Source organism: Ascaphus truei, chromosome 4 (genome assembly GCF_040206685.1).
Source record: "Ascaphus truei isolate aAscTru1 chromosome 4, aAscTru1.hap1, whole genome shotgun sequence".
Classification (NCBI taxonomy): Eukaryota; Metazoa; Chordata; class Amphibia; order Anura; family Ascaphidae; genus Ascaphus; species Ascaphus truei.
Window position 1 is genome coordinate 42351462 of NC_134486.1, and position 25432 is coordinate 42376893.

Genomic DNA, 25432 nt, shown 5'->3' on the forward strand with positions numbered 1-25432 from the left:
GCCCACATTCAATAGCTTCCCCACCTTCCCACACAATAACTCCCTCCACCCCCCCACCCACAATCAATAACCCCTCCACTCCCCTCTCCACACTCCATATCCCCCACCCCCCTCCCCACCACTCCCTGACCCCTCACCCCACACTCAATAATCATCTACCCCATTCCCACACGAAATAACCCCCCACCCTTCCCACAGTTAACCCCCTCCCACACTCCCCCCTTACCTGTCGGCTGCCCTGACCGTGGCAACAGAAAATAAGATACAGTATTCCTATAATATACAGATTAAAATAATATAATTTTTAGATGTGTAAGGAACAGGAAAGAAGTTAAAGAGTGGAAATGAAATAAAGGGTAGATGTTTTTCGCTGGCCAGGGGGGAGAGAGGGGAGGGAGGTAAGAGTGGTAAGAATGTTAATTGTGTCTCGGCAATGAATGATATATGATTCAAAACCAAGGGCACTGAACAATCCTTCAAGATATTTTTTTTCTTTCCTTTTGTGAGGAATGAAAATGCCTGCGGCAACCTTTAAGAAGAGATCTGAACAGATTAGCATAGGGAAATCCTATTTCAGTAGTTCTGTGCTTAGAAGAACTTTCTTTAGTTAATACTTTTCTCATATCTTTTTTTTTTTAAATGAACAGAGCTATAGAGCATGTATTTCAAGAACACCTTCAAAGAAAAAGACATGATATTGATGAGGTAAGTAATAAGAATGCACTATTAAGATGTAAGCAATTTGAATCTTTCACACATTTTTTTTTTCAGATTAAAAATATTCTCTCCTCCCATGTCTCTAACCCAGCCTTGTTGTAAATCTTTACGTTCTGTCCTCTCCAGCATTACTGGACTCTGCCTTATTAAAGCTGCAGTTCAGTCAATATCCTGCATGTGTGTTTTTTTTTTAATAAATTAGTTCTGTAGTAAGAAAAAATACTTTTAGCATTTTCTGTTTTAAAAAAAATAACTTTTAAAGACCAATTTTCTTGTATTCTATTTTAACAGCCATTTGATAAGGCACTGCCCCTTCATATCCTGTCACAAGCCCTGGCACACCCATTTGTCAGCCCTGCCCTCCCTCTAGCACATGTCAATGCAGGATTGCTCATGAATATTCATGAGCTTCCACTGATAGACAAGCAGAATATAAACAGATCCCTTCACTAATTATGTCACCAAATTTCGACCTATCAATATATGGAGAACAAATTGACCTGCAGCTATACAGTTCTTTATGTAATTAGAGATTGCCCACATGAAACTATTGAAGTAAAAAAATAAATAAAAAAAATAAAAAAAGACTGAACTGCAGCTTTAAGTGGTTTTCCTGGCTTTACTATAGTCTGTTGACTTCTCATCAAAAAATAAATGATGCACGAGTGTAATTGCATGTTTCTTTAATCCAGCTTCAGTCACCCCATTGCATATGTCTAAACAGCAATTAAAAGACAAATGAGAAGCACAAATAGGCTATTTGCTGGTCCCTGGGAGCCTATGTGGTGCATATTTAAAAAGTGTCAATAAACAAATCAATATTCTGTTCACTAATGAACATAATTTAGGACAAATGGAAAGGAGGCCCCTGCTGCAAGGAGCTTGCAATCTAAAAAGGTGGGGAGTGGAGACACAAGGAATAGTGCAGGGGTGGCCAACTCAGTACTCAAGAGTTACCAATAGGTCAGATTTTCAGGATATCCCTGCTTCAGCACAGGTGGAGCACAGTCATAATGTCTGAACCACTGATTGAGCCACCTGTGCTGATGCAGGGATCTCCTAAAAAATAAACTCCTGATGGGTTGGTGGCCCTTCAGGACTGGAGTTGGTAACCCCTGAAATGTGTGTGTGTGTGTGTGTGTGTGTGTGTGTGTGTGTGTGTGTGTGTGTGTGTGTGTGTACTATGCAGTTCCAGTATGAAAGATAAAGTCAGGGGAGGGTTGGATAGACCGTTTTGCGTATTACTCTTCACTGCAACCGGGAAAGGAGAGAATAGAAAGACAGAAATCGTGTAATATGTTCCCACCGGGCTTATTACTGTAATATGAAGGGTAACCTTACCCTTCATATTAATAAGCCCGGAGGGAACATATTTCACTATTTCTGTCTTTCTATACTCTCCTTTCCCGGTTGGGAACCTGCGCACCCCTCATCACGATTAGAGGTGGGCAAATTTGGGGGGCATATTTGTATCCGCAGCGGTCGGCTGTTTCCTTCGGTCCACGGATTACTGTGGATCAATCTCAAAAAGGACGATTCGCGTTTTGCGGATTTTTTATTATTATTATTGCCAATACACTGTAGAATCTGCCAACGGATTGCTGATTCTATAAATCCGTCCCCGGATTCCATACAATGGCGCATTTTAAATGAATCCGCGTGGATTAAAACCGACCAAATCCAGCCAAGGATTTTACACGGCAAAATGGATTTGGGGTGTAAAATGTGAGAAAATCCGGGACGCGTTTTTGGGTGGACTCGCCCTTCTATAATCACGAAGAATCTCCCAAAATTGGAAGAACTCTTGGAACAGTTCTACATAAAGGGTTTTGAGCTGCTTTACCATTTTAATTCCCACATTTTATTTGTCACATTGTATGTTTTAGTTGATTACACTATAAAGATCTAACAAACTTTGGTTTATTTCCAGTATTTCTAATAGTTATATTCACGTGTGGAATTTGATTGTTTATATCACAAGCCATTTTGTTTCCACTTGAAAATGAGTGCATGATTTTTCTGTATAATTGGTAGAGAACTTATTTAGGAGCGCCCAGTAGCGGATTTACAGAACTGTCTCCCTTAGGCTACGGCCCCGCTGTCTGCGCTGAACGCGCGCCTGCCAGGCTGGCGGCGCGTGCAGCCGAATGCCTCGGTCTGCAGTGAGCTGCAGGGGGAAAGACAGAGGGGGTGACGGGGCACGGCCCTGACTTTACCTGGCAGGTTTGCCCTCATTGGCTGAACCCCGGGGGCGTGGCCTAGCGCTCTGTCGCCAGTGTTAATAACAATTTTCAGGTCTGCAAGAAAAACTGGCCGCGTAGCGTGCAGAAGGCCCGGCACCATTGATGGACGGCCCTTGTCCCCGCAGCACCCGCCATAGCTAGGGTGACCATTTGTCCTGGTTTTTTCTCTCCTGTCCCGGGTGCCCGTCTGTCCCGGAAATGTCCCGGTTTTTGTCAATGGTCCCGGTATTTAGATGCGGGACGGCGGCGATGAGGAGGATGCGGCAGCCGGTAAGTATTCTCTATGTGAATGAATGAATGTATGCTGTATGCTGCCGGAGGGGGGGGGGGGGGGAATTGGATGAATGATGATGCCGGGGGGCGGGGCTTAGAATGCCGGCCGGGCCGCAGGGGATTGGTTGCAGGCAGAGAGGAAGCCGGGGGCAGGGCTTCAGCTTTGTGCAGAGCACACGGTGAGTGTGTGTGTCTGCCTTCCCGCTCCTGGCTCCTCTGTCTGCTGAGCTGTGTCCCCCCCCCACCCTCCCCCCTGGTGTTCTCCCCCCCCCCCACACTCCCCCCTCTGGTGTTCCCCTGGTGCTCCCTTTGCCCCCCATGGCTCTCCCTTTGCCCCCTAGTGTTCCCCTTGCCCCCCTGGCACTCATTTTGCCCCCCTGGCGCTCCCTTTGCCCCCATGGCTCTCCCTTTGCCCCCCTGGTGTTCCCTTTGCCTTCCTTGCCCCCCTGGTGCTCCCTTTGCCCCCTTGCGCTCAATTTGCCCCCCCCCCCTGGCGCTCCCTTTGCCCCCCCCTGGTGCTTGACTTTTACCCCTGGCACTCGCCTTGCCCCCCTGGTGCTCCTGGCACTCCCTTTGCCCCCCCTGGTGTTCCCTTTGCCCCCTTGCACTCCCTTTGTCCCCCTGGCACTCCCTTTGCCCCCCTGGCTCTCCCTTTGCCCCCCTGGTGTTCCCTTTGCCCCCCTGGTGTTCTTTGCCCTCCTTGCCCCCCTCGTGCTCCCTTTGCCCCCCTGGTGTTCCCTTTGTCCCCCTGGCGCTCCCTTTGCCCCCTTGGCACTCCCTTTGCCTCCCTGGCTCTCCATTTGCCCCCATGGCTCTCCATTTGCTCCCCTGGTGTTCCATTTGCCCCCCTGGTGTTCCCTTTGCCCTCCTTGCCCCCCTGGCGCTCTCTTTGCCCCCCCTGGTGCTCCCTGCCCCCCCCTGGTGCCCCCCTGGAACTCCCTTTGCCCCCCCTGGCTCTCCCTTTGCCCCACTGGTGTTCCCTTTGCCCCCCTGGCACCCCCCTGGTGCTCCCTTTGCCCCCCCCTGTAGCTCCCTTTGCCCCCTTGGCTCTCCCTTTGCCCCCCTGGTGCTCCCTTTGCCCCCCATGCTCTCTCTTTGCCCCCCATGCGCTCACCTTACCCCCTGGCACTCGCCTTGTCCCCCTGGTGCTTCTGGCACTCCCTTTGCCCCCTCCCCCTGGCGCTCCCTTTGCCCCCCCTGGCGCTCCCTTTGCCCCCCCCTGGTGCTCCCTTTGCCCCCCCACTGGCCCTCCCTTTGCCCCCCCTGGTGCTCCCCTTGCCCCCTGGCCCTCCCTTTGCCCCCCTGGCGCTCCCTTTGCCCCCCTGGCTCTCCCTTTGCCCTCCTTCCCCCCTGGCGCTCCTTGCCCCCCTGGTGCTCCCTTTGCCCCCCTGGTGCTCCTTTGCCCCCCATTGCCCCCCTGGCTCACCCTTTGCCTCCCTGGCGCTCCCTTTGCCCCCCCGCCCCCTGGCGCTCCCTTTGGGGAGCCGCCTGCTCGGATCATCAGCCTTTCCTCTCTCCCCCGCCCCACCCTTCAGTCACTCACATCCGTCGCTGACTCTGACTGTACTCCACTTTGTGTGTGTGTATTGGGGAGAGTGTGTGTTTGTATTGGGGAAAGAGTGTGTGTGTGTGTGTGTGTGTGTGTGTGTGTGTGTGTGTGTGTGTGTGTGTGTGTGTGTGTGTGTGTGTGTGTGTGTGTGTGTGTGTGTGTATCAGTGGCTGTGTGTGTATCAGTGGCTGTGTGTGTATCAGTGGCTGTGTGTGTATCAGTGGCTGTGTGTGTATCAGTGGCTGTGTGAGTATCGGTGGCTGTGTGTGTGTATCAGTGGCTGTGTGTGTGTGTATCAGTGTGTGTGTGTGTGTGTGTGTATCAGTGGCTGTGTGTGTGTGTGTGGGTGTGTGTGTGTGTGTATCAGTGGCTGTGTGTGTGTGTATCAGTGGCTGTGTGTCTGTGTGTGTCTGTGTGTATCAGTGGCTGTGTGTGTATTAGTGGCTGTGTGTGTGTGTGTGTATAGGTAGCTGTGTGTGTGTGTGTGTATCAGTGGCTGCGTGTGTATCAGTGGCTGTGTGTGTATCAGTGGCTGTGTGTGTGTATCAGTGGCTGTGTGTGTGTCAGTGGCTGTGTGTGTGTCAGTGGCTGTGTGTGTGTATCAGTGGCTGTGTGTGTGTGTATCAGTGTGTGTGTGTGTGTGTGTGTGTGTGTGTGTCTGTGTGTATCAGTGGCTGTGTGTGTGTGTGTGTGTGTGTGTGTGTGTGTGTGTGTGTGTGTGTGTGTGTGTGTGTGTGTGTGTGTGTGTGTGTATGTGTGTGTGTGTGTGTGTGTATCAGTGGCTGTGTGTGTGTGTATCAGTGGCTGTGTGTGTGTGTCTGTGTGTGTCTGTGTGTATCAGTGGCTGTGTGTGTATTAGTGGCTGTGTGTGTGTGTGTGTATAGGTAGCTGTGTGTGTGTGTGTGTGTGTGTGTGTATCAGTGGCTGCGTGTGTATCAGTGGCTGTGTGTGTGTATCAGTGGCTGTGTGTGTGTATCAGTGGCTGTGTGTGTGTCAGTGGCTGTGTGTGTGTCAGTGGCTGTGTGTGTGTATCAGTGGCTGTGTGTGTGTGTATCAGTGTGTGTGTGTGTGTATCAGTGGCTGTGTGTGTGTGTGTGTGTGTGTGTGTGTGTGTGTGTGTGTGTGTGTGTGTGTGTGTGTGTGTGTGTGTATCAGTGGCTGTGTGTGTGTGTATCAGTGGCTGTGTGTGTGTGTGTGTGTGTGTGTGTGTGTGTGTGTGTGTGTGTGTGTGTGTGTGTGTGTGTGTGTGTGTGTGTGTGTGTGTGTGTGTGTGTGTGTGTGTGTGTATCCGTGGCTGTGTGTGTGTATCAGTGGCTGTGTGTGTGTGTGTATCTCTCTCCTTCTCTCTCTCCCTCTCCCACTCTCTCCCACTCTCTCTCCCACTTTCTCTCTCTCTCTCTCTCTCTCCCACTTTCTCTCTCTCTCTCCCACTTTCTCTCTCTCTCTCTCCCACTTTCTCTCTCTCCACTCTCTCTCTCTCTCCCACTCTCTCTCTCTCTCCCCCACTCTCTCTCTCCCCCACTCTCTCTCTCTCTCTCCCCCACTCTCTCCCACTCTCTCTCTCTCTCCCCCACTCTCTCTCTCTCTCCCCCACTCTCTCTCTCCCCCACTCTCTCTCTCTCTCCCCCACTCTCTCTCTCTCTCTCCCACTTTCTCTCTCTCTACTCTCTCTCTCTCCCACTCTCTCTCTCTCCCACTCTCTCTCTCTCTCCCCCACTCTCTCTCTCTCCCCCACTCTCTCTCCCCCACTCTCTCTCTCTCTTTCCCCCACTCTCTCTCTCCCCCACACTCTCTCTCTCTCTCTCTCCCCCACTCTCTCTCTCTCTCTCCCCCACTCTCTCTCTCTCTCTCTCTCTCTCCCCCACTCTCTCTCTCCCCCACTCTCTCTCTCTCCCCCACTATCTCCCTCTCCCGCTCTCTCTGTCACCCTCACCCACTCTCTCTCTGTCACCCTCACCCACTCTCTCTCTCTCTGTTTTATCTTATCTTAACTGCCGTATACCTACACCGAAATAACCTATACTGCTTTCTTCCAGATCTGACTCTCAAGTTTCACACGGGAGAACTCGGAAGACAGTAGGGAACACCTCCCCTCCAGTATAGTACCTTGAGGGACTGCGGATCAGGTAAGATTCCAGGAGGGATTGCTGCTTTATATTGTGAAGAGGGGGGATCCTGACACTGGTTAAGGCATTTCGATTTAGTGAGGTCAACACACACACACACACACACACACACACACACATTGTAGTACAGTATAAGTGTAATACAATAAAAATGTTATGTACAAAACGAATCCTGTTATTTGTTCTATCTAGGAATTTATTACATTTCTTTAAGGTGCAGGACTGAGGGGCGAGTAGATTTTTTGGTTGGGCGATTACATTTTTTTTTGGGGGGGGCATGATTTTGGTTGGCAGCCCTGATGGGGGAGAAGGTAGAAAGAGAATGGGAAGAGGTAGAATGAATAATACAGCATCAATGGTGACACTATTAGATAAATATCATTATAATTTTCATTTTCCGTAATGTTATGTATTGTATTAATAATTTTTTTGTGTGTCCCGGTTTTTCATTTTCAAAATCTGGTCACCCTAGCCATAGCAGGCGCTACAGCAGCCAGTGGGGACCAAGCCTTAGGCACTTGCCTGGTGCCGAAGCCCTCCTTCAAGCCCCCTCCACTTTCTTCAGTGTCTAATGACGCTGTGTGACATCACATAGCGTCTCATTGTCATGGCAACATGACGCCACATTGCAGTGGCAACGCGTCACGATGTGACGTTGCAGCATCATTTGACACTGAAGGAGGAGGGCGGCACGAAGGAGAATGTAAGAACTTTACAGAGGCCCCACGCTCTCCCTCGGCAATCACTGAGGAAGAGAGCGGGCCTCCTATATATGGGAAAAAAATTGGAATTTTGCCGCCCTAGGCCCAAGCCTATTAGGCCTAATGGGAAATGGTAAAAATGCAGAAAGTTTCTTAAAATAAAAGGATCAAGCAAAACAATCTAACTTACATTATCGTATAACATTGATCGGATCTTTTCCCAAAAGATCACCACATAAAATTAAGCATGGACAGCAGTTCGTCCTGCCATAAAACACAATGTATTTTAAGACATTAACCTCTGAAGTGTCAGGTTGATTCAGATACTTCATTTCAAGAGATATTATCATGACATATGTATGCAGCATAGGACCAGAAAAATACAAAATACTCTTCTTAAATAGTTGCAGTTGTATTAGTATCTTAAAGCTTGTGGGGGAGGTGTATTGAGGTCGTTAGCGAGGGCTCATACAGCGTTCCTCTTTATTCTGTAGGGCTGCTGTGCCGCGTTACCAGGTGGCTTCTCCAAAAATAATGCAGACAATGGTGAAAGGTGTGACGCACTTGAGACGCACACACCTCTCACCTTTCCATGCTGTTTCCTCCTCTCCTTGCCCCCCCCCCTCCCCAGGCTCCTAACACCAGCTCCTGATTGGTTGCTGATGGGTAATGCAGCCAATCAGGATGGAGGAAGCAATCCAGCCCCCTAGCAACAGCCCTGAACTGGGAAATCCTGGGCCCCTAAGCCAGTCAGGTCACTATATCCGGAGAGGTAATACCGGACACATGTCCAGTATTACTGTACCTTTCATTTTTTTACTGGGCAGTCTCCAAATGCAGAACAGTTCGATTTAATACTGGACACCTGGCAACGCTACTGCTGCGTCCCTCCCAACCGGCCACGTCCTCTCAGCAGCACAGCGTCATACATAAGGAACATTCAATGTGTCTTTTTTCATCTGAATCAATTTGCCTCCGCATCATACGTATAAATGACGTTAGTCTTTCTCTGTTTCTTATTCTGCTTACTACTTCTGTAATATGGGAATAAATAATATGTGAAGAAAAGATTCCCACAATCAGTGCTGGTTTAACCCATATAGGTAACCTAGTTTGCCGCATTTTGCCACCTAGTTTGCCTAGTGCAGTGTTTCCTAACCAGGGCCACCGTATTTCTCAGATCAGGGAGAAAGCAGGGCAGATGCTAGGGGACTGGGCAGTTGAGCTTCTTGATTGGCTGCTGCTGGATGATGCATATGATGTATGAGGGAGAGAGGGGAGGAGTGTGTATGAGGGAGAGAGGGGAGGAGTGTGTATGAGGGAGAGAGGGGAGGAGTGTGTATGAAGGAGAGAGGGAGGAATGTGTATGAGGGAGAGAGGGGAAGAGTGTGTATGAGGGCTAGTGGGGCAGTGTGTATGAGGGAGAGAGGGAGTGTATATGAGGGAGAGAGGGAGGAATGTGTATGAGAGAGAGGGGGTGTATATGAGGGAGAGAGGGGGGAGGGTGTATGAGGGATCATGGGGCAGTGTGTATGAGGGAGAGAGGGAGTGTATATGAGGGAGAGAGGGGGGGTGTGAGGGATAGTGGGGCAGTGTGTATGAGGCAGAGAGTGAGTGTATATGAGGGAGAGAGGGGGAAGTGTGTATGAGGGAAAGTGGGGAGGTGTATATGAGGGAGAGGGAGTGTATATGAGGGAGGAGTGTGTATATGGGAGGAGTGTGTATGAGGGAGAGAGGGAGGTGTGTGTATGAGGGAGAGAGGGAGTGTACTGTATATGAGGGAGAGAGGGGGGAGTGTATGAGGGCTAGTGGGGCAGTGTGTATGAGGGAGAGAGGGGGAGTGTGTATGAATGTTAAAAAAAAATCTATTGGGTATAACATTGTAATTTGTCAGTTAGATAGAAAAAAAAATCCAAAAGTTAATTGAAGGAGGGGAGGAGGAGGAGGAGGGGGAGGGGGGGGCACAAGGCTGAAGGTTCTCCTTGGGCGCCGATTACTCTTGCACCGGCCCTGCCCGCCATAAACTAGTAAATGAGGAGTTCAGTTAGCACCATACAGTATATAGTAGTTAAAAGATATTTCATTTCCTGAAATCTACCAAAGATAAGTCAGTATGTGTAAGTGGCAGCCACTTTTTGGAGAATGTACGCTTATTCAAAAGCAAATTAGATTCTAATATATACCAGTATTCTTCTGCTTTGCTTGAGAATTCTTATATAATGTCATTTTCTCTACAAAGTTTCTGGAATTACTTTCAGAGGTAACTTTGTCTTCAGAATAAATTATATAAGTATAATTTGACAACGAACAAACAAAGTTGGATTTATGCTTTAGGGAGCAGCAAGTGAATTGAAAGCTGTGTAACAGACCTAGGTCTTTTACATTAGAAGACAGCGGGGGGAGCAAGCAGCTCCTATATCTAAGGCCGCGGACATGGTCAGCGCTTAGACGCTGAGCCGCGCTCACGCTTGCCAGTGAGCCCCTGCAGCCGCAATGAGAGTGGCTTTAGCAGGGGCTCGCGCACGCTTTTTTTTTAGTTTAAGCGCTCACAAGAGCGGAGGGCCGGTCATGTGAGCGGTTCGCCCAATGAGGGCGAACCAGCTCTGTGACGTCACTGGCCCGCCCCCAGACATGCCCCCGGACGGCGCACGTAGTAAGGCCAGGGAAAGCACCCACTTTCCCTCAGCCTCCGCGCACCTCTGCATGGCTGGACTCTATGGACTCAGCCTTAGGCCTCGGGCATGGCGCGCTCTCACTTACCAGTGAGCCCCTGCAGCCGCAATGAGAGCGGCTTTAGCAGGGGCTTGCGCACGCTTCCGCAAGCGTGCGGAAGCGTAGGTCTTAGTAAAATGTTAAATTCGCGCACTCACGGGAGCGCAGGGCCGGTCACGTGAGCGGTTCGCTCAACGAGGGCGAACCAGCTCTGTGACATCACTGGCCCGCCCCCTGACACACCCCCGGACGGCGCGCTAACCAAGGACTCAGCCTTAGTGTGAAGTCTGCAAGGAAGTTACCTCTTTAAGAAGTTTGTGCTCAGGAAAAGAGACTCCCGTGTGACTGGTGGCCATTTTTTGTGTGGTGTGTGAGAGACAGGAGTAAAGACACGTACTTTATGTAGCTGCAATGAGAATCCAGAGAAAGAGAGATAGTAGCTACACTACAGTGGAACTAATGTGATTCTGGCTCCTGTTTATCAGAAGATTACAAAGAGCTTGCAGAGACAGGGCCGGCTTGATAGCGGTTCCATCAGTGCCACTGCACCGACCCCCGCGTCTTACAGAGGCCCCGCGCTCTTCCTCACAACAATTAAACTGATTGCCTGGGGAGAGTGCAGGACCTCTGTAAGTGCTTCTTACCTTGTTTGGCTGCATATCCTCCTGTGGCGTCTCATTGTCACATGGCAATGTCACATGGCGTCGTGTTGTCATGCCAACATGACGCTGCATCTTTGGAAAAAGAAATGCAGCGCCGGAAAAGGTAAGAGGCCCTGCAAAAGCCCCACACACAATTTCCTGTGCAGAGACCTTAACCATCTGCATCAATCAGAGAGTCCTGTGCAGACGTTTGTACTGGATGTCTGGGGAACGCCCCATATGCTTGTACTTTCCTCGGGGTGCAAATCAGCGTAAGTGCACAGACCTGCAACCAATTATTATGAGTTCCAACCTTAAAGATTTAGCTGGTCAGCAAGAACTTTGGGACATGGGGTTTGGGAGAGTCTTGTGTATGTAAATATAGTTATTGTTGACCTTGTTATGAACCAAACACCATATAGTCACTTTTTCCAAAAGGTTTTCTTTATAAAGACCGTTATTTTTGGTAAGCATCCATGTATGTTTTTTTCTTGTACCAGTAAGATACAAGCAACCCCATTAATTCTACTAGCCCTGCTGCAGCCGGCTGTACCGCATTAGAAGGCAATTCTGGTACATACTGTATATAAAAATATATAAAGTCTGGTACACTGTTTTGTTTTCTGATTGGGAGGCAAAGACTTGGGTTCACTAAGCAACTGGACTGGTTCACAGTCATACCCCTGAAAATGGTGATACTGTACTATACTGCGTCATTTCCCCTTCATCTTAAGGTAGGTGACACTCCAATTAAGAAAAACTTTAAACCTTTCAGTGCCGTTATGTCACGCTGTGCAACCCGCAGACCAGACCAGTCCCCTGTACTGAGGTGGGATGTAGAGTATACGCACCGACAGCAGAGGGGGTGTGTCCGGGATGTGGCATAGTAGCGTGGCCAGGCCTGGATGTAGATAAAGAATGGTCAAGTACTTACCGAGTCCGAGCATATAGAAAGTTCCGTAGTCAAAATCCGAAGCAGAGTCCGAGGTTCTTAGAGGTTAGAGTAGTCAGTAGGAAAGCCGAGTTCAGGAGCCAGAGGGGGTATACAGACGAGCCGGGTCAGTAGCTGTGAGGAATAAACACAAGAGAGCATGACACAGGTTCCAGGCAACACAGGTAGCAAGGAGCTATGCAGAGCAAGGAAGTGAAGGCAAAGCAGGATATGTAAAGCGACAGTGACCAATCCGGATGAGGGGCATGGCGGAGGCGTGTCGAGGACCTGATCGTGAGTGGCTGAGAGACCAGGAAGTAGTAGAGCACAGCTGAGAGTCTGTAACACCAGTGCCAGAATCCAAGATGGCGGCGGCAGAGTTCAAGGTATGCACTGGGCGGCGGCATGGGTAGCGACGGGGGCAGGGCAGCAGCCGCTGCAGTACTGGTAGTGGGTAAGGAGGGGTCATGCCGCAAGGGACGTGGCCCCCGATTCCTTACACCTTATGACGTTCCCTCAATATCACAAGGGCTGGGACTACAAGGATCTGTTTGACCTCCAGGAAAGTCATATGAATTTTGATTGTTGTGCAGGGGGGAGGGAGACGCTCCATTGGAAAGGGTGAACGTGATCAACACGAAAGTGGAAAGATTTCCACTTTAATTTGCATCACTGGGGACCTTGTAGCAACCAAGTCGGCGTGTCTAGAGATGGGCGAATTTTCCACCTACATCCAAATCCAAAGCGAATTTGACAGGTTCTATTGAAGCGTAAATTTTCATGGATTTGTTTCAAAAAGGCAGATTCATTTTTATTTTTCTATTACTGAAAATCTGTCCGATGTATTTGGAATGTAAATCCGGCAAACGGAATCCGAATCCGGCAAACGGAATCCGAATCCGGCAAACGGAATTATAATAGGGGGAGGAGTATATTAATAGTGGTGCATTTATGTTGACTCCGACATCGGATTCGATATAAACCTGAATCCATGGACCGAACTTACATTAAATCTGACGGTGGATTCTTTAAAATCCGTGAATCTGAGCCCTATAGGTGGATTTTAAACAATCCAAGTGGGCTAAAGTGGATGAAATCCAACTTCGGATATTGGCCTTTGGATTTGGCCTGAAAACTCAGGAAAATCCACGGATCGGTTTCTGACAGGTTCACCATCTCTACTCATGTGGTCATGATCCCGGCACCTTAAAGCTGCAGTTCAAGCAATATCCTACATGTGTTTTTTTTTAATAAATCAGTTCTGTACTGTGAGAAAATACTTGCAGCATTTTAATAAAAACAAAACATTTTTAATGTATTCTAATGTACCAAGCCTTTTTGTTTCTATAGCAACCATTTACAAAGTCACTTCCCCTTCCTCTTCTTTCCCTTTTTGACCACTGCCCTCTCTAGCAGTGCACCAATTGTATCTTGTGACTGCCTGGTCACATGATCTTCCACACAGAACTTTGCATCTTGGGTCCTCTTCTGCTGCACTGGCAGAGATTTAGTTAACCCTTGAGCCTAATCTTCGCGAATCGATCACAGGAGAACGGATCGATAGGCAACTTAGTTAATCACTTGTCAGTGTGTAGTTTGTATTGATGCACATATCAAATGGGGGGAAAAAATTAAACTGCAGTTTGAACTGGTGCTTTAAGACTTACTTGAATTTTTTAATGTACAGTAACGTACTAACATTGTGTGGTTAATATATAAAAAGTGCCCAAATGGCAATTAAAGAATCTAAATCATACTAAGTAATTAACTTAAGTGTACTCAACTCTGTTGTCATGTTCAGTGTTGTACATCTCTCTGCTGTCTAATTGCCACGTCTTGTCATTTACTTGTGTGTCTGTGTCTGACAGGGACTTGTTGGTATCAGCAGTAGAGGGATATGATATGAATGGAGGTTAACTTTTAATATAACATTTTCATTTGAGACTGAATTGCTTTAGCAGTGATGTAAAGTCAATGTATCTGTGTTCCTAGTTCATTTAGTTACATTGTATGTCCTGTCATCTATAAAGAGCGGAAAGTTATGTGTTCCTGCTCCATAAATAAAATAAGCAAAGTGTCAATGTGGCAACTCTGTTCTGGGTTTTTTTTATATTCATATCTTAAGTTTTCTTTTAAAAATGTAAAACAAATCTATAAACGTAAAAAGGCAGTTGAATAGCAAATTGAATGGTTCAGTAGCAGGACGCACTGAGGATGAATTTGCTATGTCTATATAGTATGGTATCCCAAATGCTATAATATTTATTAGCGTTTGTTAGAAAAGTTGAACATGTTATAATTTCATTGTAACAGGGACTTATCCTGTTGAAAGAAATCTGCCTCAGAGCTCTGGATCCCGCAGGGAGCTGGTTAATTGCAGCCACACAGTTAGCCAGGCTCTGCCTGGCTAATGAGAGCTCTAAGAAAAAGCCTCATGTGAGAAACAGAGACAGAGATTTTCCTTAGCACACAAGGGTGCTGATAGAGGAGAAATAGGACTGAGCAGAGAAACACTCCATAGCACACAAGGGTGCTGACCCAGGAGAGTAGAGAGGCTTTCCCCTATAGCAACAGATAAGAGACCTTCTTGTTGGACTGTTGTATGAGTACATGTTTAAGGGTGGTAACAAGCTTAGCTAGCCACCCAGTTAAAACGGGCTGGAGTAAAAGTTTGGTCAGACTCCTGAATAGGAATAGGTGTGGTTTATTTTGTTTTTGTATGTTCTGCATTGTTTAAAAGGGAGAGGCTCAATAAAGCCTTATGTTAATTTCACCCTAACCGATCTCCATTAGCATACATCAGCACACATCTCTTACAGTCATCATAAAAGAAATAGTCCTCCTGGTCCAGGCCGTTGCAGAGTCAAGATAAACAGCACACGTAAATAATTGTACTTAATAATATTGCAGTCTTACATTTTATTCTTTACTAAAGATGTTTTAGGAAAAACCCTCCACTCCAGTTAATATGCAACTAGCTCTGCCTGCAGGGAATTCCTGTGCATTTCATATGAATTTATTTTTAGAAGTGAACTGTGGTGAAAGTTTAATTAATCAACCAATATTGTTTCTAATTACATTTCACATATATATGGATCGTAATTAAGATGTCCATGCATAATACAAAGTAGACAGAGTACCATGAATCATAAAAATGTACCTGATTTGTAAAGGCTTTCATCTTTTAACTAATACAGTATATCATTCTCTTTCATTCTCCCAGTCATATATGCTTCTATGCACAAAGATGCAAGCATGTATTTTTGCATTTTGTTTTAGTGGTAAAGTATCACGGATGAAATACAGCTTTCTTTATTAAATAAAATGAACACAAATTTACCAATACAGCTTTATAACCTAACTAAGCTTACAGTGGACACATATGTTACCCTATTATTTGATTTGCATTTCATAAGAAATGGTTGTTGCAGTGTGAACTCCTCTAAAGGGGTAATTCTATATCAGACAAAGCAGCAGTTCGGGTAATTTTCAGCCAAAAGTACCCATTAAAGTCTATGGAGACATTCGACCACTTCGGCTTAAATAGACTCAGTGTATGGACATAATTGAGATGTATTAAAAAGAGACACTGAGCCTGATGTATTTGCTTCCCAAATGTGTATATACTCTTCCTATAGTCTCCAGTCTGTCCCAACCCCCTGGATGATGTAGATGTCCAAATATGAGTCTACATTCTGATGGGGAATGCAATAGGACCATATTCGATTATCTACGTCATCAAGGGGGCTGGAAATACATTTAACACAGTCCATCCTCCTTAATGACCGAATACGGCCCTGTAGATCAGGGGATGTGCAAACTGGGGGACATGGCGGTTACAGAGGCCCCATGCTCTTTCCCAAGGCATTTAAAGTAAATGCCGGGGGAAGCGAGAGGCCTCTGTAACTTCTCTTACCTGCTTTTAGCCGGCTCTTTGTGATGTCACATGATCCCCGTCATCATTTGACGCCAGGTCCTAGGACAGGGAGGGGCGCGAGCACTTGGGATGCCGATAGGGGGCCACAGCTCAGAAACTTTGCGCACCCCTGCTGTAGATGACTAGCAGCCCCTGCCAGTGCATTAAACGATTAATTTATTAATTTTAAGTGTGTAAAAATAATAAAATGCACACTCACAAACGTGCAGCGTATTCAACCTTGATAAAGTCTGTAAGTCTTACTCCTGCAGCATTCGATCGTGATTTCCTTTGCCAGCTGCGGCGACTCTCTCCTCGCGGCGTCCCAGGGAGAGTGGATCGTGCTTCTGGTCTCGGATCAAAAGCAATGGATGTTCACTCGGTTGGGGAGACAGTAATTCCGGATGGGAACCTTCTCCTGAGCACTTCTTGCCTATACAACCAAAGCGATGACCTGCTGTATACCACTCAACCTATTACGGCAGTGGGAGAAAGAATTTTGTACTCAATTCAGGGTGCAAGTAGAAAGTATTAACAATTATACAATAAGACCCAAGAGGGTCCAGAAGAATCCTACGATGTGCACTCGCTGTGGCTATGTAACGCTTGCGCTCACCACGAACAAGGCGGGACCCCGGTACTGAGGTGGGAAAGTATGAAACTGCGCACCCGCAGCAGAGGCCTGCCTGGAGGGTGGATAGTCAGCGTAGCCGGGTCTGGGATAGAGAGATTGGGTTAGTCCAGGGATCCAGGGGCGGAGCCAGGAGAATGGTCAGTGTCCGTTGTGCTGTGGTCTGGGGTTGGAGCCGGGAGAGTGGTAGCGTGTCCAAGAGCCATGGTCAGGGTTGGAGAGGTGCGAGTAGTCAGGAGCAAGCCGGGGTCATTATCCAGAGAGGGTCCAATAGTCAAGCCGGGTCGGTACACAAGAAAGCAACTAGAGAGAAACAGCAAGGCACAAGGCAAAACAGAATGCAGGAACACAAGGCTACACTGGTTATGCTCCGCAATGAGGAAGTGAAAGAGCAAGGCATTTATAGCAGACAGGATTCAATGAGGCAAGGGGCGGAATAGAGGCGCGACCTCTGCGGAGGGAGAGATGAGCTGCAGGAAACAAGTGGGCAATTAGAATACTTGCCACGCAGCTGGGGAGCGGTGCACGGGTCCGGGGAGCAGGAACACAGAAACAGACGGGGTCTGGGAAGCAGGAACACAGAAACAGACGGGTCCGAGGAGCAGGAACACAGAAACGGACGGGGTCCGGGGAGCAGGAACTCAGGAACAGACTGGGTACGGGGAGCAGGAACACTGAAACATACGGGTCCGGGGAGCAGGAACACAGAAACAGACGGGTCCGAGGAGCAGGAACACAGAAACAGACGGGTCCGAGGAGCAGGAACACAGAAACAGACGGGTCCGGGAAGCAGGCACACAAAAACAGACGGGTCCGGGGAGCAGGAACACAGAAACAGACGGGTCCGAGGAGCAGGAACACAAAAACAGACTGGGTACGGGGAGCAGGAACACTGAAACAGACGGGTCCGGGGAGCAGGAACACAGAAACAGACGGGGTCTGGGAAGCAGGAACACAGAAACAGACGGGTCCGAGGAGCAGGAACACAGAAACAGACGGGTCCGGGAAGCAGGAACACAGAAACAGACGGGGTCTGGGAAGCAGGAACACAGAAACAGACGGGTCCGAGGAGCAGGAACACAGAAACAGACGGGGTCTGGGGAGCAGGAACACAGAAACAGACGGGTCCGGGAAGCAGGAACACAGAAACAGACGGGTCCGAGGAGCAGGAACACAGAAACAGACGGGGTCTGGGAAGCAGGAACACAGAAACAGACGGGTCCGAGGAGCAGGAACACAGAAACAGACGGGGTCTGGGGAGCAGGAACACTGAAACAGACGGGTCCGAGGAGCAGGAACACAGAAACAGACGGGGTCTGGGGAGCAGGAACACAGAAACAGACGGGTCCGAGGAGCAGGAACACAGAAACAGACGGGTCCGGGAAGCAGGAACACAGAAACAGACGGGGTCTGGGAAGCAGGAACACAGAAACAGACGGGTCCGAGGAGCAGGAACACAGAAACAGACGGGGTCTGGGGAGCAGGAACACAGAAACAGACGGGTCCGAGGAGCAGGAACACAGAAACAGACGGGTCCGGGAAGCAGGAACACAGAAACAGACGGGGTCTGGGAAGCAGGAACACAGAAACAGACGGGTCCGAGGAGCAGGAACACAGAAACAGACGGGGTCTGGGGAGCAGGAACTCAGGAACAGACGGGTCCGGGAAGCAGGAACACAGAAACAGATGGGGTCCGGGGAGCAGGAACTCAGGAACAGATAGGATACAGGGAGAAGGAACAAGGCAGGGTCCGGGAGCACAAGGATAAGACTACCTTGCAGAGGCAAGAAGGGTGGGAAAAACAGTCTTTTAAAGGGCAAAGCCAGGTGTGAGCAATTCCATCTCAAACAGAGGTTGACTTCCTCTTCGGGAAATGAGGGCAGGAATTGCCAGGAAGCAATAGATTTTCAGGGATGCGCTGGTGCCGAAGGAGAGCAGCTGCAATGGTGGATCCTGACAGTCACAGCTGGAAGAGCACTGTGGTAACTTAAAATCCCTTCCTAAAAGGAAAGCTTTGTTCCTTACTGTTTGAAGGAAAGTTACTTTTTGTGAAGAAGCTGGAAGAGATATTATCTAAAGTGTCAGGGGTGAAGAGGTCCTTCTTCCTGCAAGAAAGATTTTAAAGATTGTTTTAATATATGCAGACATTAAGACAAATCAAGCTTTAGATATACCAGGTCCTCTAGATCAGGTAGTCAAATTAAAATTAAATGGATCTTTGAGCAGAGGCCACAGTAATCACTTTCAAGCACCCAGAAGACAAACTTGCTGAGAAGCCAGCATAAGCCTCTGCACAATAAGGAATGTGGTACCCAGGCAGCAGAGATCATCAAAGATAATTGAGGGTTGCACAGCTTTACCCTTTGGACTCACCCCCTCTACAATAATGTTTATAAAATTACATATTGCCATGGTGGACAAAATAAGAAAACAAAATATCACTGTGTCCCCGTATCTAGATGAAATTCGAAGATATTCTTCTAATCTTCTCACGAAAGAGTTATGCCGCTGTTAAATTAGTTTTGGTATCGCATACATTTTAAAAACATGCTGTGCCCCATCCCAAAAGTAGAATATAGAGATGTGCCAACCTTTTGAATGTGCTCGCGAATTTTGTGGGTTCCTGAAAAAGTTTTGCTACAATACAAATTTTTGCAACAAATTAGCTTGATGCTAAAAATAAATGGGCGCTGCATTTTTTAAATAATTTTGATTGATTTTGCATTTGAAATTTGATATTCTCTATATTCCCTACATTTTCTTCAGGAAGTTGCTTACGTCTTGTGACAGCTGGAGCAAGTACTACCAACTTATGTCCTTCCAAAGTCTCCTTTTTGCAGCGCCTCCTCAACCTCCACCACATTAACACCACCTGCTGATGGATCCTTAGGTAAAGTTTCAGCTGAACAGCTGCACAGGTGCTGCTTAGTGTTGCAGGTGGTAGAGCAGATATTAGAGGCAGGGACACCGTGTCCAAACCTGTTATTGGCTTCCATAACAGGATTACACTGGGCCCACTTCCAGCATCCCTGTCTCCCCCTGGTCTGCATCTGCCTGCAGCACATGCTGCTGCATTTCCTTCTCACACATCTGTCCAAACAACAGATGTACTTAGCTGGAAGAAGCATCAACACTCACTGACACTACCAAGAATCAGTAGAGAATGATGACAGAGACAAGACTGCTGCTGCCAAAGATGGCCCTAGCAAAATCCCAGCCTCTATTATAGAGGAAACTAGCAAATCCTCACGCTGACCTGCGTCCTCTAAAACAGAGCTACTTCCAAAGAGTGATGGTGAAGAAGGTGGAATAATTACCTCCTCCAAGCTCAATTTAGCCTTATGGCAACAGTGTGAAACAGGAAATAAGCATGTTATTGTGCCAGAAACAGTCAACCACAAGCTATTTAGATGGATGCTTTTGCAATCCCAAGGAATTTTAATGTGGTATATGTGTTCCTACCTATTTCCTTGATTCCAAGAGTGATAAAGAGAAGAAGGAAAGAGCTCAAGATATTGTGATAATCCATTTTTGGCCCAGAAGAATGAGGTTTCCAAAGCTGCTGGAGTTCCCATTGATACAGGACTGCTTAAAATACCCAAATCCAAACGTTCTAGCATTAGTTGTGTGGAGGCTGAAGAGATACATTTAGAAAAAAAATGTCTCTCAAAGAAAGTAGTAGACGCCATGTTAAACGCAAGAAAGATGTCCACATTAGACATATATTAGAACATTTGGAATACTTTCATTAATGCTGCAAAGAGAAAAATTACACAGAAGAAGATTGTAACATCGCCGTACTGCTGGAATTTCTCAAGTTGGGACTTGATAAAGGTTTGATCCTAAACATTCTGATACGTATAGATTTCAGCGTGGAATCCCGCATCTCACACTCCATTCTTCTCCTCACTTTTAAAGCTTTACACTCTTCTGCCCCTCCTTACATCTCAGCCCTAATTTCTCGTTATGCACCATCCAGACTCTTGCGTTCTTCTCAAGGATGTCTTCTTTCTACCCCCTTTGTATCTAAAGCCCTCTCCCGCCTTAAACCTTTTTCATTGACTGCCCCTCACCTCTGGAATGCCCTTCCCCTCAGTACCCGACTAGCACCCTCTCTATCCACCTTTAAGACCCACCTTAAGACACACTTGCTTAAAGAAGCATATGAATAGCACTGTGGCTATTCTGAACACATGGCACATAAAGCTTGGCCCCCTGCAGATGCACTTACCAGAACTCCCTCCTACTGTCTCTGTACGTTCTCCCTACCTACCAATTAGACTGTAAGCTCCTCGGAGCAGGGACTCCTCTTAATGTCTAAAGCACTTATTCCCATGATCTGTTATTTATATTATCTGTTATTTATTGGATTACCACATGTATTACTGCTGTGAAGCGCTATGTACATTAATGGCGCTATATAAATAAAGACATACAATACAATACAATACAATTTGCATCCAATCATCTAGATATATGTTTATTATAAGCAGTAAGCAGGTTAAGTCCACAAAAAAGATTTTAATATACCCCTTGATATGTTAATGAGGTCAAATAGAACAAATCTCAGAGATAGAACTAATAAGGAAGACGATGAATAGGAGCGGCTCAGTGAGTAAAGGCACTGGCACCGAGTTTGAAGCAGGGGAACCTGCTTCAATTCCCGGTGTCTGCTCCTTGTGACCTTGGGCAAGTCACTTTATCTCCCTGTGCCTCAGGCACCAAAAACATGGATTGTAAGCTCTACGGGGCAGGGATGGTGTCTGCAAAATGTCTCTGTAAAGCACCTACGTATAACAATTATTATTATATAATTAAATAATAACCATTTATTACTTTTCATCAATATAAGGTGGTACTTAAACCATTAAAAACCTGCTTGCCTAAAGTCGTGTTGACATTCCACATACACCTATATATAACCCTACTACATCTCTGTCCCAATCATAAACAAGGAATATTTCACTAATTGGACCTGGCAAACTGTCTGAGGACTTACATCACAGGAGCACAAACATTTAGAAAACCTTACCTCTGGGATAAAAAGAGGACAAGTTGCTCAGAAGGCAACTATTACAAAATGAATTGTACAATGCATATCAAGCAGCAGGAAACCAAGTTCTGACAGTATCTAAGTTAATTTAACTCAGTGGTTCCAAACTCCAATCCCCGTGAACCCCCAAACAGGTCAGATTTTAAGGATATCCCTGCTTCAGCACAGGAGGCTCAATCAGTGACTTGGTGCTTTTGGCTGAACTGCCTGTCCCGAAGCTGGAATATTCTTGAAACCTGCCTAGTTGGGGGTTCTTGAGGATTGTAGTTATGAACCACTGAACTAGAGCAATGACCACACCATGGGCACAAAAAACTCTAGTCTCACCCATCGAAGTTATGTAAAGCCCAGTAGTGTAGAAAAAGGTAGCAGCGCACAGCCAAAGGGAGTTAGGGTCAGATGTGATATTAAAATATGATTATTTTTTTTAAATACTAAATAGGAGGTACAGGGACCCTCCAAGGGAAAATAAAAAACAGAAGGAAAATTATTCCTAAATAAATATAAATAGACAACAATGCAAATAACCATGCATGATAATAACTTTGCCAGATTAAAAAAGGACATATATAATGGGTATAGTCCCCCAAAAAGCCAGCAGAATCTACAGACAGCCCCATCTTGTGAAGGGCCATAACAGAGTGACATCAATAGCATAATTAATTAATTAATAAGGGATAATTAGAAAAATTAAGAATGGAGGCAATAATTACTTCAAAAAATGACTCAGATTCCACTCAACATTCCTACCAATAGGAAAGCGTGTTCTCAACGTGAAAATCCAAAATGCTTCCCTGCGATCCCTGAGGAAGCGTACTGTGAAACGCATTGGGTTGACCCTCACAGGCCACTGCAGGTCCTCTTTTTAAGCACCAAATTGAAAATTGCTTTCCTGGCACCGGAATCTACGGACACCATTTCACCAGCACGGACACCATTCCACAGGCGTGAACCCGTCCAGAAGGATACTGCTGCCTACCCGATCCACTCCCGACCGTGCACAGGCCGAGGGAGGAGAGAGAAGGAGGCTGGACTTCCCTCCACCATTCCAGTTCAGAGGAACGGACACTACCGAGCCACGAGGATAAGGGGATCCGCTGACAGAAACCCCATAGACTCCGGTAACGTGTACAGATGCAGCCACGAGTATTAGAACACTTGTACCTGGGAAATTCTGGGGCAGTCTCACAGTAAATGCCTCAACGTTGCCTAAACATTGCCTCAACATTTCTGTGAGATTCTTAATGGCCCTTAGGATTAACACAGCAGGGGTTCCCTGCAGTTCCATTCAGTTTGACCCCCCCCCCCCCCACATCCCCTCTGTGTTAATCCTAAGGACCATTAAGAATCTCACAGAAATGTTGAGGCAATGTTTAGGCATTTACTGTCCGACTGCCCCAGAATTTACAAGGCAAGAAATCTAATACTTGTGGCTACATCTATATGACGGGAGCAGGGGAGATTGAGATCACCTGAGTGCTGGAAAGCCTTATATTTGAAATGCGCAATGAAACGAGGCTTTTGTGAGTGCATCTTACTTTTTAAACCAGTTTGTTTTAATAAAAAATGTTATTATGCCATGGCACCATTTTTTTCAAATTTGTATTAAGATTGAAATCTAATCATCGTCATGGGAGAAATAGGAGTATGTCTCCACTCCCTGGTTTTTGCCTAACAAGTTCACATACGGACAATATAGATGTTAGTGTCTTTTTTTGAGAGTAACTGTAGAGAATCTGTGTTTTTGCTCAGTAACACACTGCTATTTTTCTCATCCTTCTTTCACATGTTGTGCCTATTCGCTGATTCTACGCGCCAGAGGACATCTCTTTTTCCATTGTACTTTACCCTGCTGAAGTTATGCTTTAGACACTCGCAAAGAGGTCCTAAGGGGTCTGTATTCTTTGTCCACTCACCTTGGCCTTCAGAGAATATTTGGCTTATATATTCAGGATATTCAAGACTTCTTACTCACCTGGGAATATATTTGTGAACGCTGTCACCCACTCCTCTACAGAGTACTCTGCATATCTAATTTTATTTTATTATTTTTTTAATATTGGCTTCACTTTCACCCGGTTACTTGAACATTTACCTGGGAAACCAAAAGATTTCAAGGGGGCACATGTAGTTCCAATCTACCCTATTGAATGCCTTTTCTGCATCAATGGTTAGGATCATTGCAGGGATGTTTGAAATCGGAGCCCTATATGTTCAATTGATAGTCGTCCTAGCATTTCTTTGAGGCTGTACGAGCCCTTCCTGGTCAGGATTAAGTGTGAAATACAGCTGTTCAGTCTATTTGCAAGGATTTGGGCATATATTTGATGTCTGTAGTAATGGATAAATAACATGCACACATTAGGGTCTTCCCCACTTTTATGAATAACACATTTTTTTGCTAAGACAATAGAGTCAAGGTGATTGTTGCTCTAAGAACTCATTCAAAAGATCAGTTACGTACGGCACTAGATAAGAACTTTTTAATATGTATTGGAAAACCTGTCTTGACTAGCTGTTTTAGAGTATTTAAAAATTTCCATTACAGATATTCCCCCCTCTGAGTATATTAGGCGGTTCAGCTCTTCTATGTGTGTTTATTTAGTATGGGTAGATGGGAATCTTCAAGAAAAGAGTTTTTTTTAGGAGGGTCCAATGTAGTTTGGACCTTTTGCCCATCATACAATTTCCAAAAGATAATTTCTAAATTCTTCTATCATTAAAAACAGGTAAAATATTATGGTTTCCCATCTATACGCATATTTACAGAGTGTATGCTACTCTTGGAACATTTGTCCTGGAGTCTTTGCATAGCCTGAAAATGCCACCTATGCCGTTAATAATTGCATTCAAATTGCTTCTTCTAATAGTAAAAATAGAAAAGATAACAGAGCACAACCTGTATAATGAAACATTGTGCATAGATGGCAGTGGCTCTGCTTTATATACTGTAACAGTAAGACGATAACCAATATTTGTAGACAAAACTATTGCAATGTTCTAAAAGGGCTACATAGTAGCCATTTGTAGCAAGTGTGCTATGGTTGGGGAATAGAAAACGTAATCTAACAAAATAAAGTCCATGACTAACGTATGCTTTATACATCATTAACTTCAATATAAAGTAAATTACAAATAAATAAAACACAGAGTACAATGCTGTCATATAAAGGTCATGATGAATAAATAGAAATAGAACAGGATGTCCTGATCAAGCATCACTTTTATGGAAGAAGAAATATGACATGCATGTACCTGTAGACAGTCTAAATATTCATAATTAGGCATGACCTTTCACATTTAAAAAAACATTTGAATTTGTGAATAACATTTCCCTATTTAGTTTTTTTATGTCACTCATGATTGTACCCACTTGTGTCATATAAACCCACTTAGTTTTCTTCTTTGAAGGGTAAAAAGACCTAGGCGCAGATTTACTAAGATATGCTTTGCCATTAAGCCCTTTAATTCCAATGTATTTGAATGGGCCATACAATGTTTTATGGTATAACATAGCTTACTAAATATGGGCCCTAAACTTTTCACCCTAACCTCCCAGGGAAACATTCCTTGTGTTATTCTGGTTGCCTTCTCTGTACCCTGCCTGGCTCCATTATGTCTATTTTGAGTCCCTGAACACACACACACACACCTGGTTTTGACAGTCTTTGACAGTCTTTCAGCAAAGATATTAGATACAGATTATAGAAAAAAAAACTCCAAACTTTGTCTGATTTCTTGTTTAAAAAAAAGTATCACTCGCCTATATTGAGACCTAGTAAACATGCCACTGTCCTTAGTTTATTTTATTCAACGAGGAACAGCCTCTTTAAACACGATACAATTTGTATAGACTGTTACACAACACCATTATTAAGGATGAAAATGCTGATGTATTGATATATTATAAAATATAAATAGTGTCATTTTGCTCTTATA

The 25432-nt window shown here is 45.9% G+C and overlaps 1 protein-coding gene across 2 annotated transcripts in view; it reads left to right on the top strand.

Annotated features, from left to right (window-relative positions):
* LOC142491930 (spermatogenesis-associated protein 7 homolog) overlaps positions 1–25432 on the top strand; it is a 231930-nt gene that overhangs the window by 196072 nt on the left and 10426 nt on the right. Inside the window, exons 10-11 of one of the 2 annotated variants that reach the window (XM_075594727.1) lie at positions 648–705; positions 19207–19464. In XM_075594727.1, the coding sequence (XP_075450842.1) occupies positions 648–705; positions 19207–19227 (79 nt within the window). In that variant the 3' untranslated portion in view covers positions 19228–19464. Of the gene's footprint in view, positions 1–647; positions 706–19206; positions 19465–25432 lie in introns of those variants that run through there. The other variant, XM_075594726.1, reaches the window with a different exon arrangement.